This window comes from Myotis nattereri, assembly GCF_964212035.1.
Source record: "Myotis nattereri genome assembly, chromosome: 10".
Taxonomy (NCBI): Eukaryota; Metazoa; Chordata; class Mammalia; order Chiroptera; family Vespertilionidae; genus Myotis; species Myotis nattereri.
Genome location: NC_138085.1, coordinates 27,396,260 through 27,415,822, shown reverse-complemented (window position 1 = coordinate 27,415,822; position 19,563 = coordinate 27,396,260). Strand labels below are relative to the sequence as shown.

At 44.5% G+C, this 19,563-nt stretch overlaps 2 protein-coding genes across 3 annotated transcripts in view; one reads left to right on the top strand and one right to left on the bottom strand.

Moving 5' to 3' along the window:
* Positions 1–2,435, top strand: part of LOC308526407 (uncharacterized protein) — a gene marked incomplete at its 5' end in the record, with an annotated part of 39,167 nt that extends 36,732 nt beyond the window's left edge. Inside the window, 2 exons of the mRNA XM_081101526.1 lie at positions 1,059–1,176; positions 2,063–2,435. Of these exons, the coding sequence (XP_080957652.1) occupies positions 1,059–1,176; positions 2,063–2,257 (313 nt within the window). The 3' untranslated portion in view covers positions 2,258–2,435. The remainder of the gene's footprint in view (positions 1–1,058; positions 1,177–2,062) is intronic.
* A 7,472-nt stretch (positions 2,436–9,907) lies between these two features.
* ZC3H6 (zinc finger CCCH-type containing 6) overlaps positions 9,908–19,563 on the bottom strand; it is a gene marked incomplete at its 5' end in the record, with an annotated part of 51,724 nt that continues 42,068 nt past the window's right edge. The window contains 3 exons of one of the 2 annotated variants that reach the window (XM_081101130.1): positions 9,908–12,331; positions 17,993–18,226; positions 18,796–19,286. In XM_081101130.1, coding sequence (XP_080957256.1) covers positions 10,869–12,331; positions 17,993–18,226; positions 18,796–19,286 — 2,188 coding nt within the window. In that variant the 3' untranslated portion in view covers positions 9,908–10,868. The remainder of the gene's footprint in view (positions 12,332–17,992; positions 18,227–18,795; positions 19,287–19,563) is intronic. The other variant, XM_081101131.1, reaches the window with a different exon arrangement.

The following is a 19,563-nucleotide window of genomic DNA, read 5'->3' as shown; positions in this document are numbered from 1 at the left end:
CAAAATTATACCTATTTTTTTGGGTCAGGTCAGCAAAAACAAGTGTGCTTTTTTTGTTTGCTTGTTTTTGGTGTGCAGCAGAATTTTAGTAATTAGTTTCTGTGTGCTATGGCATGAAAAATGTGGAAAATCACATCTAGGAAATATTTCAGGCACATAATCATCTCAAGATTAGCTACTCAAATTTCTCTACTTAAACTATAGGCACTGCAATGAATTAGCACTTCAAATCCAGGTATTGTAAGGGTGCTCGGGGTTTGTTTAAATCAAGTATGGCAGGACGCACTCGCAGGGAAATGACTGTCAGAGAGGACCCTCACAGGGCCTCGGAGCAGAGCTACATGGGGCCATGCGGGGCCAGCCAGGGTCCGTCAGAAGCAGGAGTGAGGGGAAACAGGCCAGAGACTTACTATGGTTGCCATGGGAAGGAATAGGCAAGAGGGGGTGAGCGAGTTACAGGGGTTTAGGATCAGCTGATTTGACTAATTTCCTCGGGCTCTGCAGTACAGAGGCTGCCCCTCCTTGTCTGGTGCCCGGCCCTAGTGTGATCTGTGCAGGGAACAGTGGCCTGGAGTGGAAAGCTCCATGGGGAGGAGGTGGGCGGGGTTTGGGTTGGTTAGTTTGCATATGGAAGATGCACTTGCAGGTGATCATTCACTACCTCCAGGAGTTGGCTGCCCTTGGGAGGAGCAGCCTTTCCGAGGTGAGCAGGGCCCTAAGACGTCAGTGCTCAGACCACAAAGGTAAGGCCTGATTCATAAGGTGGATTTGTCGAGCTCTCAGGTCTGAGATTTTACCAAAGTTCATTACTTAAGTACATCTCTTCAGTTATTTTCATTAAAAACACTTCTTGTTAATTTATAGATACTATATGAGTCATACTTTCTTCGTATCCAGATGTACATTTTTATTTTAAAATGACAAATTAGATCATTAGAACATTCTTTCTCTGAGCCGTGCCCACAAAGGCTCACATTGCGAACGTTCTGGCATTGAGCTGTCTGAGATTCACCTCCCACCCAGTGTGACGCCAGCTGCTTTCCTCTTGTAACCCCCAGTGTCAAGGCCTCCCTAGCCAGAAGCAAGTCCTCTGAGGAGCTCCTGCTGGGAAATGCACAGCAGCTCCTCCGGGCCGTCTCCAAGACCGTGAGGGCCGCAGAGGCTGCGAGTCTCAGGGTAAGTGCTGATCCCAGAGCAGGTGCTGGCGTGAAGCAGTGTGCGGGGCTGTGAGTTGGGTCACAGCCCGACAGGGACAGGAACATGATGTACTGCATACATGCATGAGGAAACGCTACCTTCTTCTTAGTTGTTAAATTCACCTGGCCAGGTAGCTCATTTGATTAGAGTGTCATCCCAATACGCCAAGGTTGCAGGTTCGATCCCCAGTCAGGGCGCATGCACGCATCCACCAATGAATGCATAAATAAGTGGAACAACAGATCAATGCTTCTCTCTCTTAAAAAAAAATTCAACTTGATTTTATCCCAGACCTTGAGAGAAAAGCTCAGGCCTGGCCATTAAGGAATAGTGTCCCTCCCTCCAGCACAACCACGCCCATGGCCTCCCACTGGTCCTGCAGCCACGCCCACAGCCTCCTGCTGGTCCTGCAGCACCAGCCTAGGCCAGCCAGTCCACATGGCCCCATCTCCAGGCCGTCTGAGTGTAAGTGAACCTGACAGTGAAGCCGAGTGTACCCCTGTGTCCTGGCTCTGCTCAAGCCGCTGGCCAGACCCTTGGAGCGTTTGCATAAAGCAAAATGAACAAGGCGCAATCCAGAGGAGGCAGAATTTAGGGGAAAGAGAGAGTTTTAACAATTACATTCTCAGAACATCTTGTGTTGACGAATGTAAGGCCCTCTGCGCTGTTGCGCATCTCCTTTCAGAATGAGTGGGTGCCCACCCAGAGGAACCCTCCGAACACCGTTCCTTGGTCTCTGTGAAAGCAAAGCTAGACCAGCAGGAAACCAGCCCAGCCTCTCAGAGGCATCCCCGAGAGCTCCAGTCAGCAGACGCTGGGAGAGTGTGCAGTGTCCCCGGGGCTCACCTGTCTCTCTCTCCGCCAGGGTTTGAGGCCGCTGTCCTCGGATGCGGAGGAGCTGGAAGTTGCCGCCTTCTGCATGCAGTGGAGACAGAAACTGCTGTGGCACCGGCTCCAGGAGACCTCCGACCAGGACTGCGATGAGCTGGGCCTGCGGAAAGCCAGCACCAGAGCCCCCCCAACGCTCGCAGCCCTGGCGCCGGAGCATTATGAAAGCTGAGAAACGTCTCCCAGGCTCTGGTAGTGCTGACACTGGCCCTGAGGCGCTGGTCGCCATGGGAACCAGCCTGTGGGGACAGGCGGTGACAGTGGGTTGGGTGGGTGCTGGCTGGAATTATTTTCTGTCTAACCTGTCTCGCAGCCACGTTTGCTCAGCCTCGCTGGTGCCCAGATTCCTCTCTCAGTACTGGAGACCTTTGAGCGATACGTCACCACATTGTCAGTGTCTGCCTCCTGCGAGTGGATGGCCACGCCCGCCTCCTGGAACATCTCATGAAGTATCTCCTCAATGCGCCCTGGCTCTGGGTGAGGGCTGCGCGCCCGTGGGGATCTGGGGACTCTCTGAGCCAGTGATCAAATGAAACAGTAGCCCAGGCCTCGGAGCAAACTGCCCAGTGGGCCGCAGTGAGCGCTGGGCTCCGAAAACCCCGCTGCTTGACGGGAGGGAGGCTGCTCTTCGGCAAGTGTCCGCGGGGCTGCAGAGGTTGGCTCCCACACCGCAGACGTGGAAAGGAGTGGTACCTCTATGCACTGGGAGAGGACAGGGAGCCCTGTAGCACTGTGCTGGCCCTGGGGTGACCACTGGCTGGTCACCATTCCAACGACAACCCTCTGGCCTCTCCCGCTGTGTGTACCTGGGTGCCCGGGGCCTTTTGGTTGAGAAGTGCTCCCGGGGAGCACCAACCAACCTCCCTCAGGACTTTGCCCGCCTCAGTTCTTGGGGCTCAAGACCGTGGGGGCCCTTCCCTGGCTTCTGAAGGGTGGGCACCTCCAGTTGTCAGAGGGCATCCATGCCGCACAGACACTGAGAGCCCAGGACAATCAGGACACAGGAAATACACTCACCAGCGACAGGGCTCTGCTCCGGCCTCCTCCCAGAACCTCAGCCACGGCACCAGCGAGCTCATCGTCCACTGCGCGCACGGAAACAGCCCACACACATCTGATCCACCTGCTCTCCTCCTTCTGTTCGGGATCCCCAGGGAGGAGAGAAACGGGCCTCCTTCCCCCTCCACCCCTCACCCCGCCCCTTCTGCTTGGCCCTCCTTTGGGCACTGCTCACTGATACGCTGGAGGAAGAATAGAGAGACCTGGACATCATTTCAAATGAGGTTATGGCACTGCTGCAAAGTCTCATCTTTGTGCGTCAAAGCTGAATATTACCTTCATTCTCTTAGCGTCCCTGTAACAAACTGCAAGAGTCTCTCTCTCTCCTCTGTACTGTCCCAGGTGGATGGATGTCACAAGCCAACGAGGCAATGGTTTGCAAACCTGGAAAGACTAAAGAGAAAGTCCATTAGTAACCTTCAAAATAGCACCCCTTTAATGCCTCTTTCTGATGCTACTTCGAGGAAGGGGATGAACCTCGGGAGGTCGAGCGGCTTCCTTCCCTCACTTTTGGGAGAAGTGGTCCCAGGGATAATTAAGGCACTCAGCGGCCCTCAGAGACCTGCTGTGCTGCACGCCTGTCAGGTCAGTGGACTCACGTGCTCACTAGTGGGCTGTGAGGTGATGCATGTAGATCCCCGGCTCACGGCCATCACCCGACCAGCATGGAGGGTTACTGCCATTATCATAACTGCTGGGCAGGGACGTGCCATTGCGGAGGGTGGTCCAGGGCAGAACCACCTCCACGTGAGGGTGTTGGAGAGGCGCACGGTGAGAGTGGAAAGCTTAAGTAACACTATGCACCATTTGTTCCTCACGGCTTCTAAAATGTAGCCTGTGTGCTTGATCGTTTGACACTCGCCACAAAGCAGGGAGACTTCAGACTCACTTTGCAGTGTCGTTGGGAAACAGCCCTCTTTCCCCTCTCAGTACTCAGCCCCCACTGGCACAGATGAGCACTCAAACGCCGGCTCTGAAATCAGGGACGAGTCCTCGCTTCGTCCATGAGGAAGCGATGCCCAGTCCTGACTGGTCCACTGCGGCCTCGCGCAGGGCGGACTGTGCTCGCTCCGCTCCGCTCCGGGGAGAAGTGGCCACGGTCAGAGCCGCTCGGCCATTAATCCAGGGCTCCCTCGTTCTGACTGAACGTACAGGAGAAGCCACGGGACATTTGCTAACAGGTTTCCGACCTCTGAGGGAAGCATCGTCACCTTGTCGTTGCTCTGATCATGACGGGGAGAGTGACCAGGCTCTCTGAGAGCCTTTCCCGCCAGGAGATCTGACTTTGACCCTGGAGTTCCCGCTCTGCTCTAAGCAACCCATTTGCTAGCAACCTCTCATTCAGATCCTCCAACAGAAAACTAGTTTTGCTGATGTGAGAGACTTCCCAGAACACACACAGCATCGGGACACAGGGCCTGCGTGCTGCTAGTCGCTGTGGGGCGTGCAGCCTCCTGCTGGATACACTGGGGGACCAGCCCACCCCTTCTCCTTTCAGGAAGGCAGGAGGGGCTCCCTTTACCAGCTCTTATGTGAGTACACGGCACCACTACACTCTATCTTTAAAGATGAATGTATTAAAGCAAAGCAATGCACTGCCAGACAGTTACTATTAGAAACATTTTATTTAAAGTCAGACAATAGAAAGGTGCCACAGAAAAAAATTACAGAAACTTGGAACAGACTGTAACCTTGCAAGAGTTATTACTGAGAAGAAATAATAGATATTCCTGATTTTACCAAGTGACTTGCTCACCCTTAAGCAGAATAATTTATCAATTCAGCAAAATCCTCTCATTGCTGGTATCTCTTGAACAGAAAGGAGATTAAAAATTGAGTGAAGCCAATAAACTGGTATTTACGAAAACCTTCCAGATGAAACAATTTTGGCAGCACTTCCCCGACATTTATAACTTGGGGAAAGATAGAACTTGGGGAACTGGAATAATGCTAGGAAGTGAAAAACAAACACCCGCTTCATACTGAATGGGTTTCACCTGGATTTCAGCCCATAGCTGGTGCTTGAGGATCTGAAAGAAAACAGGCCATGCTAAGTCTGGACACAGCTCCCCCCTACACACACACACACACACACACACACACACTGCATCTTAGGACACACTGCCACCAGCACCCTTGCCACGGGCAGGCACAGAAGCCCTGGACTAAAAGCAAAGTGACCTGGGCCCTGGCACCCAGCAGCCATGCTCTTTCTAGTCATGGGTAGGGGAGCATGGATTTAGGGCAAAGATTGAAGGTTTTTTAAAACTTTGGCAAGTTACGTATACAAACAACTGGCTTGATTGTCACTTTTATAAGGAAATATCACCCTACTTCTTGGAAACTGAATCTCCTTATTCAACTTGCCTCTCAGACATTTGGAGGGCAAACTCCTATAACACAGAAGTGGACTAAAACCTCTTGCTTGCAGTAATGGTTATTTTTCACCTTCTCTATTTTAAAAAGCATATAAAATATATAACCTGTCACTGACAACTAATCCCGAGCTATTGCTCATAATGGAGGTCTGGAACAATTTTTTTAAAAAAAGTTGGTCCTTTATTTAATTCCTTTAAATAAACTATACATCAGACCCCTGATAAAATAAAATAATATTAGCTGATGCAATCAGGCATCGATTCAAATGGAGACTGCAGCCACGAAATCAAGGGAAGGCTTAGACTAGGAAGGACAGCCATGAGAAAATTAGAAAAGCTCACCAAAAGCAAAGATGTGTCGTTAGAGACCAGGGCCGAGGCTACCCACACCCTCGTATGCAAAAGCTGGACAGGGAAGAAGGCTGATAGAAAACAATTGATTCATTTGAAACATGGTGTTGGAGGATTGCTTTACGAATAACTCAGGCCACCAAACAGACAAGCGGGGCCTAGAGCAAATTAAGCCTAAAACATTGCTGGAGGCAAGTATGACAAAACTGAAGCTGTCCTACTTCAGGCACATCTGAAGGCAGGCTCTTTGGAAAAGACAAGAATACTGGGAAAAACAGAAGGCAGCAGGAGGAGGGGAAGGCCAAATACTAGAAGGATAGACTCCGTTAACAAAGCCATAGGCGTGAGTCCACAGCTGCTGGGCGGGGCTGCTGAGGCCAGGACACGGAGGACATCGCTCATTCGTGGGGTCGCTGAGACAACAGTATGTGACACGCAGAGTAGTGAGGCAAGAAGCATGGGCCCGATAATTCACAGAGCTGATTTTCTTCTAAAATGCTATAATTATCTGCATATTAATAAAAAATAAATTCTAAGTTTAAAAAAAACAAGAGATTCAAGGTTGAACAGAACTGTAAGATACTATTGCAAGGACTCACAGTCTCGTTTGAAGAGTTTCATTGTGCACACAACAGTTTTGTCAACTGTAGCATGACTGTTCTGTTCCAAAGGGTAACGAGGGTGTTTAACTAGAGTGCAATTCATGACTGAAAAGGTGAATTACTGTTCATGGTGTTAGGAGAAACACATTTCAGTGCTATTGGAAATTCATTAGGTTAGGCATATCTTCATAATTTTGGTTGATGTATTTTGAAGATAACCGAAAGGGAGAAACTAGAGAAAGACATTTAAAATAAAAACATAAGACTCTATAGTTATGCAATTCCTTCTGGTTACAGAAATAATCCTTTGTAGATCTATAGGAATAAATTATTGATCTATTCAAACCTCCACCATTAAGTTACATTAAGTAAAGTCTGGAGGATTCTTAAGATTTATGAATTATTCTAGAAACATTTAACTCCAAGCAGAGCTGCTGCAGCCCTACCTTCACATTGTTCAGTTGATGGGGGAGAGGGGAGAAGCTATGTGCCCAGTGTCTACCTAAAGAGGTATAAGTTATGAACTGTATTTCTAATGCAATCGCAGAATGGCTTTGCCGTATCTGCCCTAATAGTTGATAGCACCTGAAAAATCTAAGCCTGGATGGATTGTGAGAAGCATTCAAGAAGCAGTTAACAAAGCACCCACTGTGTGCCTAGAGCTAGGCTTGTTGCTATGGGAAAACAGAAAAGTACAGAGACACATATGGGTCCTGTTTTCAAAAGCATAAGTTACAGCTTAAAATGTGGTTTTCATTTAAAAATTATATATTCTAAATATTATATTGATGTTAACCTAATGTCCTTTCTTAGACCCATATTCTTTCTAAAAGAGGCAGGTTAATTTGGGCTTTGCTATTCTAGTGGGAGTGTATTATGTTTGTGAAAGTTATGAAGCAATTTTATATTTATAAATACTTAATAATTCATTTCCTCCTTAAGTCTAACTTGTGAGCAGTAAAAATTATCCCCATTTCACAGAGAAGAAACTACACATGAGATGAAATGCTTATCATATCAGAACAAGAATATGAATTCATGGGCTTTGAACCTCCAGCCCTCATAAGTTCTCCTTTCCTCCCTCTCCCTTCAAATTAATTCAGCAAAGTGGCTTATAATAAGCTCATATAAGCCTTATATGAATGCCCATCCAGGATTTATTTACTAAACAACCATTCTTCCAGTCTTAAAATAAGGGGGACCAGGAATAAAAACTACCATTTGAAGTCCAAACAGGTCTACAGACAGACAGAAACCTAACCCAACATCATTTCAAATGTAGACTGCTTTGGTTGCAGCCTAACACTGGGGTGTGGCTCAAGGGCGGGGTCACAGTGGTCCCATGGAAACAGAGTTTGAAATCACTCTAATACTTGGCTCATCTTCAAGGTTCAGAATGAGGTCCTAACTGGGAAGGCTCCAGAGACAGGAGTTTGGAGCAAAACTAAAGAAGTAATGGGAAAACATTTGCTCTGGGAATCAAAAATCAACATCCTGAATATCCTCTATTCAACATCAAAGTGAACAGGCATAAAACTTCTGTCACAAACCAGTATGAATGGTTAAGTCACATCCCAACCAATGAATCCAATCCAGACTCTTGTAAGATGCAAGTTACTTCTGTTATCTATAAATGTTTGGCTTCTAAGAATAGGGACATAACATACTCCTCAGCATACTATAGTATAAATCAAATTCCATGGATTTTAAAATCACAATTCTCCTTAAAGAGGAGCTTATTCTTTGGGGAAAATGGCTACTATTAACTTGGTGAGAAAATAGGAAAAAAGAAACATAAAAATAATCCAGTTTGGCCCTGGCTGGTGTGGCTCAGGTTCGGCGTCGTCCCATGGAACGAAAGGTGGCTGGTTTGATTCCTGGTCAGGGCACATGCCTGGGTTGTGGGCACAATCCTCACGAGGAGGAGTGCAAAAGGCAGCTGATCAATGTTTCTCCCTCACATCAATGTTTCTCTTTCTTTCTCCCTCTCCCTTCCTCTCTCTCTAAAAATCAATAAAAAATCTTTTAAAAAATAACCACAGTTGATAGGATGTAACAATATCTCCTAAGCTATTGTTACTACAATTTAAAAAGCATCACAGATAGAAATCATTATTTTAAACACAAACAGCACATTTTCATATAAAATATATTGTTAAATTTGAAAGTAAGTCCAAACTTTCTTGTAAAATAGCTTCTAGGACAGTGGTTCTCAACCTTCCTAATGCCACGACCCTTTAATACAGCTCCTCATGTTGTGGTGACCCCCAACCATAAAATTATTTTCGTTGCTACTTCATAACTGTAATTTTGCTACTGTTATGAATCGTAATGTAAATATCAGATATGCAGGATGTAGTTTCATTGTTACAAATTGAATATAATTAAAGCATAGTGATTAATCACAAAAACAATATGTAATTACATATGTCTTTTCCAATGGTCTTAGGTGACCCCTGTGAAAGGGTCGTTCGACCCCCAAAGGGGTCAAGACCCACAGGTTGAGAACCGCTGTTCTAGGACATTAGCTGATATAATATGGATTCAAGGATACTGAGTAAATGAAAATTATTATTTGCATTAATGGTTTTTAAACTTTACTTTTTAATTAACTTTTTAACATCTATTTTAGTAGTAAAAAATATCTTCTGTTAAGGATTTGGATTACATTTTAGTCTTTAACAAAGATATATATAATCTATACATAATAGCAAAGATATATAATCATATATATGTATAATATATAACTACTAATATATATGATTATACATATATATAAAATCTTGTTTTCTGTCAGTTTTATTCATTTCAGTGACTTTTCAATTAATAATAAAGTTTGTTTGAACAGAAAATATTTTCTATGGTGGCTTTAAACTGCATTTTTAACCTAAAAATATTATCCAGAGCCATTTTAGACAACAATGTAGACGAAGTATAAATAGCAGAAATTCACGTTTCCTTGAACAAAGTGAGCTTCTTAGGTTGGCAGAGTTCTGTTCACTTAACCCTTTGGGAATGCAGGATCCAAGCAAAAGGTAAAGGGTTAGGAAGTGAACATACAGGGCAGGCTTTAACATTAAACCGTAGGTTCCTAGAGAAATATTTTGCTGTATATTTTTACATCACTTCTCAAGGATAGCTGTTCACCCAAGGACTGATATCCATCACTTTCATTATCTTTTGTGAGGAAATGTTCCTTTGTTCAAGTTGCTGATATTGTTACCAGCAAACACTGTCATAATCTTTCAGTTCAAGACATCAGTATCAGTGTAAACTGATTCCATTATAAATAATAAATGCATAAAACTGGTAAGGCTGCTATTATTTTAGACGGCAATAAATACACAAGAATGAATATGTTATTTTTCATAAAAATGCAATTTCTAACCAATTTAGGGGATTTCCAAACTCTGTTATAGAACGCCAGTCATGTGAGATCTGAAAGTTTTTTTATTGGTAGCCACACAGTTGACTACAATATCTCTGAGTTTTCTTGCTATTTAAAAAAATATGGAACCTGGACACTTAAAACATTATCAATGCAATAATCACGATAGACTTTCACTGAATCTTTAAGAGTTTGTAAAAATTGCCAAGGTCATGATGAATACAATTATTGTAGCTACATCATTTGAAAAAGTAATATAAATTATGCTGCTAAAGACAAAACACATGAGCACACATAAACATCACCAGGTGACAGCAGTAACTCATAACTATTTAATATGAAAATTAATTGTAAAAAGGTATGTCAGAGAACTTGCGAATTTTCACTTCAGCAAAACAACCTACTTATATATCTCTAACTTCTATGATACAATAAAATATTTTTTAAAAGATATGACATTCAAATGCTTCATTTACACAAGTAATATTGCCCACATTAATAAAAGTGATGCCCTTAAATATGAACTGTTCTGCTATGATTTAAAATGTTTTATTTCATTTTACATTTTTGTTAGCAGTTATGTGTTGACAGAAAGGATCCTAGTCAAAATACTGTTTCCCAAAAGTAATATACATTATATTGCTTGAAATGAACAACCATATAAAAGTGGTAATCATTTATCTAAACATTGATTAAGAAAGACAACTGGCATATATTCAGGCAGAGTGTCCAGTTCATGATGGTTTATTTACAAAAAAAGTATTTTTACTGAAGCTAACATGATATATAGGTTTCTATGTCACTTGCTACAGTCTCTTAAATTTATAAAAATATTATATAAAATACCACAGCCTTTAGAGGATATAACTTCATGTGGTTCTGATACTAGCAGCTGAAAAGTGTTCATAATTTAAAAATAAATAAACTATAGAGGTAAACCAGTTACAAAACAGCGAGGACTGCGATGGTCACGAGACTGAAAAGAACTGCTTAATTACACAGTAGCTAGCAAAATGGTGAAGCAGTTGGATCGAAAGTTTTAAAAACCTCTTTCAGAGATTTGTCATCTGTTTCCCCACTGGGGTTATCCTCTGGGGTGGGGCTCAGCTGTCCCAGCTGCCTGGACTGCCTGGGATCGCTGTACTGGGGTCTCATTAAGCCTGTTAACGCCTGCACAGGAAGGCTGTGCACTGCGGGGACCTGGCCTGCACAGGAGCTGCTGGGGACATGGGCCGGTGCGTCGGCTGGCCCATGGACAGTGGCCTCCACGTCGGCAGTGGTTTTCTGTGGCAGGGCTGCTTCTCCAGGAGCATGCTCATTTTTGTCACTGCCTTTTAAACCACCACTTTTTTTCTGGTTCTCTGCATTTTCCATTGCTGGCTCTGGTGCAGATGATGAGCCAGGCTCCCTAGGGTCATACAAACTAATACCACTGAGAACTGAACTTGGAGTCCCCAGTGGAACACCAGCTGAAGGCGACAGTTTAGGAGTGTAGGGAGGCAAAACCCCAGGCCCAGAGTTGCTGGTTACTGCCGCCGAGGGCTGCGATGCACCAGGGCTTGACCTGGCCAAGTGAGGGGCACACTTTGGTGTATGTGACTCCTTCGTAACTGCTTGCTGAGACACTGTATTGTGCAGTCTGTGAAGTCTAGGATCACATTTTTTTTGTAGCCTGGGGTCTCCCAATTTACTTGCTGAGCTGTGCAAGTCCCCAAATGGTTCCAGGTAGCCTTCTCTGCTTGTTGTGTTAATTTTGGCTTTGACTGCCAATTTTGAATCCAGGGGAGCTGTGCTTTGATGGAGATCACTTTTCAAATTCCATAGCCTCTGGTCAGCTATAAGAGGGGGCAGAGGTAAGCTGATTGAAGAGACGGGGTCCGGTTTTGGTAAAGGGACTGGAAGTAAGTCCTCTGGAGCCCACACGATGTGCTTTGCGAAATTGGGCTTGGTGAGTATGATATCCATTTTAATGTGACTGAACTGCCTCAGCTGCGACCGTGGGTCCTGGAGCACTGCCCCGGGGGGAGAGTCCAGGGGTATTAAGGAAGCCTTTTCTCTCAGTTCTCGTTCTGTGTCCTCTTCCTCATCATCTCCTCTCTTGTGTTTGATGTTAGCGCCAGAATGTGCATGATGTAAATCGCACTTTGCTGCGCCAGCAGAGGAGCTCACCTGCCCACTTCCGTTTCCTCTTGGTTTCCTGGGATCCCACACGAGTCTGAGACCCTGTGCGGGAGACTCAGAAGACTTTCTAATGTCTTGTCTTGGGATGGTCCTAAGTCGAGGGTCAGACACCTGGTTACCTTTACTCTTCTCTTTAGCAAGTCTTGGATCAGTAGGAGTGCCGAGTTCCAAGGAAGACTGCTGCTGACTCCTTAAAGTTTCTGTTTGTTTCTGTAACGTTTTCAGGATTGCCTTGACACTGCTCCCTTCATCCTCTTCACTACTGGAATACCAGTTAACAGGATCATCTAAATGCAGACAAAGACTTATTATAAAGAATGAAGCATGCAGATTCAGCCTGAATTAAGATAAAAAAGCACATGCTATTTCTGAAGTCTAACTTCAAGACAATGCATCATCGTCCCTGGCCAGTGTGGCTCAGTTGGTTGGGCATTGCCCCATGTGCCAGAAAGACAATGTCATCATAGAAATGCTAGGGTTTCAACACCGGAACAAGGCAGGATATGGTATGATGACCATCAATTTGGTTGTCACACTCTGGAAGACAGCTGGGATACTGGGACATGTGCAAGTCCTTCCAGCCAGAGGAAGCCGGGCCTTTCCTGCCAACTGGCCAAGGGAACTTAGAGCCTGTGTGGTGTAACAGGCTTCAGGGAGAAGGCAAAACCTTCTGGGGGCAGAAGATGAAAGGTTTTGGGTCTCCTTAATTCAAGTAATCCTTAAGCTCTTCATTTATTTTGATAGCAAGGGAGAGATATAAAAATATGTTTGGAAAGACAACAGAGCACTAATAATGACAGTTAAGGAAGCCATGGGAACTGAGCAAATGAGGGGTGAGGTGCAGACTCTTCATTTGTATTTTACATTTTAGATATTTGACCGATGTGACTATATTAGCTATTCCAGCACTAAATTAAAAATATCAAACAAAACTAACACCCTCAAGTTTATATACTTGACCTTTATGAGAACACTTTGGGCCTTACTCCTAAAGTCTTTTTATCCCTCATGTGTTGCACACAATGAGTAGAAGGTATGATAGGGCGAGTGTCCTTCCTCTCAATTCACACACATACAGTTCGACACTAAGTTGGACACACACACACACACACACACACACACACACACACACACCCTAGAACAGCGGTTCTCAACCTGTGGGTCGCAACCCCTTTAGTGGTCAAAAGACCCTTTCACAGGGGTCACCTAAGACCATCCTGCATATCAGATATTTACATTATGATTCATAACAGTAGCAACATTACAGTTATGAAGTAGCAACGAAAGTAATTTTATGGTTGGGTCACAACATGAGGAACTGTATTTAAAGGGCCAGAAGGTTGAGAACCACTGCCCTAGAATATCCCAGACCAATAGACCATTGCAGATATTCTTCTTTTACCTCCTTGCACTGCTTACTAATGTGTTTCTACCTCATGGAACTTTAGTGTTACCCTCTTAGTTTGAACAGAGCAGTGCTCACAAAATAAGCAATGGTGTTTAGGGTGGGGATGTGTCTTAATATAGAATACACTATGTCACTATAGCAAAAGGTTTTTTTGGGTCTCAGGGTATGGAAAACAAAGTTTAGATTCTAGGTCTCTTTCCTTCTTTTCTTGGACCTCCAGGAGGCCTAGAGCTGGGCTTGCAATTCATTTTCAATGTTTCTGTAGAGTAACTTTGCTCCTCACAGAAGTTGTTACCTGACCCAAAGAGGGAAGATGCTATTTTAGTCTCACTTTCATATGAACATATTTAATAAGCAGTCAAATCCCTTTTGGAATGAGAATGAATATAGAACAGAAGGAAAGTAGAACAGCAGAGGACAACAGGCAGCAAATATTAGACAGGAAATGATGAGTAACAACTTTTTATCAAGGGACAGATACAATTTAAAGGCATTAAAATTTTATGAATATAACAACAAATACACAAAAATCCTAGCTGGTCAAGACTTTTTCTGTATATAGAGAAAACAACCTTTATAAAACATCACCAGTTGTATAATATTATAAAACTAGAGGCCCAGTGCAAGAAATTAGTGCACTGGGGGGGGGGGGGGGTTGTTCCTCAGCCCAGCCTGTACCTTCTCCAATCTGGGATGTCCGACTGCCGGTTTAGTCGGACATCTGGCAGTTGCACATCCCTCTCACAATCTGGAACTACTGGCTCCCAACCACTCGTCTGCCTACCTGATTGCCCCTAACCACTCTGCCTGCCAGCCTGATCACACCCTAACCACTCCCTTGCCAGCCTGATCAACAACGCCTAACTGCTCCCCTGCTGGCCTGATTGCCCCTAACTGCCCTCCCCTGCCAGCCTGGTTGCCCTCAACTGCCCTCCCCTGCAGGCCTGGTCCCCCCATAACTGCCCTCCCCTGACAGCCTGGTCACCCCTAACTGCCCTCTCCTGCTGGCCTGGTCCCCCCATAACTGCCCTCCCCTGACAGCCTGGTCACCCCTAACTGCCCTCCCCTGCCGGCCTGGTCCCCCCCAACTACTCTCCCCTGCATGCCTGGTCGTCTTCAATTGCTCTCCCCTGCCAGCCTGGTCCCCCCTAATTGCCCTCCCCTGCAGGCCTGCCCCCCCCCCCAACTGCCCTCCCCTGCTGGCCTCATCATCCTCACTGCTCTCCCCTGCCGGCCATCTTTGACCACATGGGGGCAGCCATCTTGTGCGAGGGCATAATGGTCAATTTGCATGTTATCTTTTTATTATATAGGATTTTTTATCATCTAGAAAAGTTATTTTCTTTTTTTTTAAAATATATTTTATTGATTTTTTACAGAGAGGAAGGGAGAGAGATAGAAAGTCAGAAACATCGATGAGAGAGAAATATCGATCAGCTGCCTCCTGCACATCCCGCACCGGGGATGTACCCGCAACCCAGGTACATGCCCTTAACCAGAATCGAACCTGGGACCTTTCAGTCCGCAGGCTGACGCTCTATCCACTGAGCCAAACCAGTTACGGCTAGAAAAGTTATTTTCTTGCTTATGTAAACATAAAGCTCTGTAAGACTAAAAAGTTGACTGATAAATGGTTGTTGTTTTTTAAATGAAAGTTTTAGCACTTAAAGGAATAAATATAAATTGTACAGGAAATTAAGTTATTAGGTATCTCTCATTTCCCTGTGATGTTAAGTAAATGAAGAATTAATGTTACCGTATTTGAAAATATAATGAATATTTATGTAATAGCTTGTAGCTACCTGTCATAGTTTTAGATAGTTATTAATAAATTTTATGTTTAAGATTTTCTAATTTGTAAGAACTGGATGCCTTAAACTTTTCTCTCCTTAATTAACTAGATGCTATACACTTATCAACATTGAAAACACTAAGGTAAATTTAGTGTCTCCATATTATCTTTTATATTGAAAAATAGAGGCCCAGTGCACGAATTCATGCACCAGTGGGGTCCCTCAGCCTGGCCTGCGGGATCAGGCTGTCAGCTCTCCAATATCTCCCAAGGGGTCCCAGATTGTGAGAGGCTGCAGGCCAGGCCGAGGGACCCCACCAGTGCAGAATCAGGGCTGGGGAGGGATGAGGGAGGTTGTCCAGCAGAGGGACCACAGGAGGGCTCCAGGGTGTATTCAGCTCCTCTCAGTGAGTCCCGATTGGCCAGACCCCAGCAGCAAGCTAACCTACCAGTCGGAGTGTCTGCCCCCTGGTGGTCAGTGCACATCATAGCAAGTGGTTGAGTAGCCTTAGCATATCATTAGCATATTATGCTTTGATTGGTTGAATGGGTGACCGGACAACTGAACACTTAGCATATTATGCTTTTATTATATAGAATAACATTCCCTAACTAGAGGCCCAGTGCATGAATTCGTGCACAGGTGGAGTCCCTTGGCCTGGCTGGTGATTGGGGCCATTGGGGGGGGGGGGGGCGCCAGCTGGCTGTGGAGAAGGACTGTGGGAGGTTGGCTGTGGGAGCACACTGACCTCCAGAGGGCAGCTCCTGCATTGAGCATCTGCCCCCTGGTGGTCAATGTGCGTCATAGTAACTGGTTGACCAGTTGTTCCATTCATAATGGTCGCTTAGGCTTTTATTCTATATAATAAAAGAGAAACATGTAAATTGACCATCCTTCCGCTACGCACACCAGCCAATCAGGAGTATTCAAATTAACCTGACAAAGATGGTGGGTTAATTTGCATACACAGGCGCTGGGTGGAGAGCAGAATGGGTGAGCCAGCGGAGAGTGGAGCAGCTTGGGGAAATTGGCTCCCCAAGCCGCCAGACAGAGAGCAGAGATGGAGAGCTGGCAGCTTGGAGGACTTGGCAGAGTAGGAGGCCATGGAACAGAGACAGAGCAGGAAGGGAAAACCAAGAGCACGGGGAGCATCAGGAATGCTGGGAATCATAGTTCTGGTGGCAGACGGATCTCTTAGACACTAGCAGCGGTTCTCAACCTTTGGGTTGCGAACAATGAAAATATATCCTGCATATCAGATACTTACATTACGATTCATAACAGTAGCAAAATTACAGTTATAAAGTAGCAATGAAAATAATTTTATGGTTGGGAGTCACCACAACATGAGGACCTGCATTAAAGGGTCGTGACATTAGGAAGGTTGAGAACACTGCAGAGCAAAGTGAGCCTGGAGCAAGTTACTGTTGCGGTGGGGGATGGAGGGAAAGCAAAGGTCAGAGACATAAGTAAAATCAGAGTGTCTAGGAAAAATTAAAGGGAAGATATCCTAAAACTTCCAGGAAATCTCCACCAATGAAGCAAAGGAAAAAAATATGCCTCTATTATTCTGTGAGCAACAAACCAAACTGAGTTGGGGTCTCAGACAATTCGCTCATATGATTGCACAAACAGACAGAAACTCCTGGATTGGAGAGGGCTCTCCTGAGGGCTCCCAGATTGGAGAGGGTGCAGGTCACGCTGAGGAACCCCCACAACCCCCAATGCACGAATGTCGTACACCGGGCCTCTAGTATATATAAATAATATAGCAGAATCTGAAGTGTATAGTCTATGCCCATAAACATTCCTCTAATAACTGAATTGTTTTGAGCTTGGTCTAGAAGTCCAAATTCCTGAATTGAAAGGTGTCTTGTTCCTTTTCTATTTATTGTCTTCCAAAATAAAAAGGCCCAATAAATAGCAAGTCTGCTCACTTAGGCCTTGCACTCTAATTTCAGATCTAATCACTGGTTCAAGTCAACCCCCTTGCAATTAATTGCTAATATACCAATGGCATGGAAACCACAAACAATCCCCAAGAAAGGAGCTATGAAGTAAGCTGGAAACATGAGAGGCAGTTCAGAGAAACTCATTTTTTCAAACTTTAACCTATTTAAGACCATTTTAGGAACTGTGACCCAAACAAGTTGTGAGATGCTGTATCATAACATGTGACATATCCACTAGGGAAATGCAAATCAAAATCATAATGAGGTATCACTTCACACCTACACGGATGGCTAAAATAATAATTTCAAAAAGAGAAAATAGTAAGTATAGGTGAGAATATAGTGAAATTGCAACCCTCCTACATTGCTGGTGGGAATGTAAAATGATGCAGCCACTGTGGAAAAATCTGGTGGTTCTTCAAAAAGTTAAACATATAGTTATCAAATGACCCAGCAAGACCACTCCTCGGTATATTCCAAAAGAATTAAAAACATGGACTCAGCCTAACTAGTTTGGCTCAGTGGATAGAGCATCGGCCTGTGGACTGAAAGGTCCCAGGTTCGATTCCGGTCAGGGGCATGTACCTTGGTTGCAGGCACATTCCCAGTAAGGGGTGTGCAGGAGGCAGCTCATCGATGTTTCTCTCTCATCGATGTTTCTACCTCTCTATCCCTCTCCCTTCCTCTCTGTAAAAAATCAATAAAAATATATTTTAAAAAACCCACAACAACATGGACTCAGACGCTTGTATGACAATATTCTTTGCAGCATTATGAAAAAATAACATGACAGACCTTCTTCTTTGCTGGATGCCCTGTGAGGGTGCGTGCTGCTTGGTTCTTCGTCGTCTTGGTATTTCTGAGTAAGTCTGACAAAAAGAGCTCTCTGCACTGCAGGGAGGAGGCCTGGTGCAGGCAGGGCGTCATGGCCTGTCATGCTGCCGCTGCCATCACACCCACTCCCACGGTTAGGTGAGTCTTGAACAATGGGAGGCTGATGCTGAGCAAACTCGTCATGCCACATCCCATCTGCACATAATAAAGAAACAGACATTGATTAAAGTACAGTATTCCACGAGAGAGTACCCCTGTGAGTTATAAGAAATTGAAGCCCTACTAATAATCACATTTGATTAGAAAACTATTATGTGATTATAAATATTTTTGAAGTTATCTAAAGTTCTATTATTAAAAATGTTTGGTTAAATTTGAAGCCTTCCCTGGTGTTGCGTGGTGGTTAGAGCATGGGTCCATGATCTGAAGGGTCTCGGGTTTCATTATTGGTCAAGGGCATGTGCATGGGTTGCATGTTTGATCCTGACCCTGGTTGGAAGACAACCAATCAATGTGTCTCTCTCACATTGATGTTTTTCTCTTTCTACCTCCCTTTCCCTTTTCCACTTTCTAAAAATCAGTGGAAAAAATATCTTCGGGTGGGAATTAACAAAAGAAAGTTAAAACATATTTAAGGTCTCAATTTCATCACATTTAGATTTATTTATTTGTTTTCATGTAGCTTTATTTAAAACATACTTATTATCCTTTTAATGAAAGATAGGACTCCAAATATTTAGCTTGATTCTGAAAGGTACACTTACCACTAGAGTTAGTGGGTGGCTGAAAATTAGGTGCACCATGCTGAGAATAGTAATTCTCATAAAACTCAGCGGGGTTTTGTAGGGACTCATAACTGGTGTTGAGCTGCATTTCACCAGAACCTTGCAGGTGTGATGAGCCTGGAGAACCGTGATTCTCTCTGGGTACTTTCATCATGTGTTCTGGAAAGCCCGGACAATGGTAAGCACCACTCATACTTGGTACTGACAAAGATGCATCTGGTTGAACAATTACTCCAGCTCCATGTGGACCGGGTGGCAAAGGTGGGCTCTGTGGCACTGGTAGGCCAGGAGGTCCTGCACATGGATGATGTCTAGGGGAGCCTGAGTGCATCACAGGAATACTGTGTCCCTGAGACATATTAGGTTCAGGACCTGGACTTGACCCAGAACTGTAGATATGCTGAGGATGTGGGCTGCTTTCCTGATATTGTGGTCCTGGTGGCGAGTCACTACTATAAAATGCTGGTGGTCTGTAGACAGAAAGAATAATATTTCTTAGTTCAAAGAAAAGAGACAAACAAGAATGTCACATTTTTAAATGGTTACATGTGTTTTCTATATCAGAGGAGAATAGTCTGCTTCTAAGAAGGCATTTATTTCATATTACCTATAGTAACTGGAAGGACCAACATGTGCATCCTGCCTGTGTTTTAGCCCATAGTTTTCTAAGTTGCTGCTTACTAACTGTTGTTCTAAAATCGTATTCATTACTGCTTTTGAAAAATGCAGAAAGTACAAAGACAAATA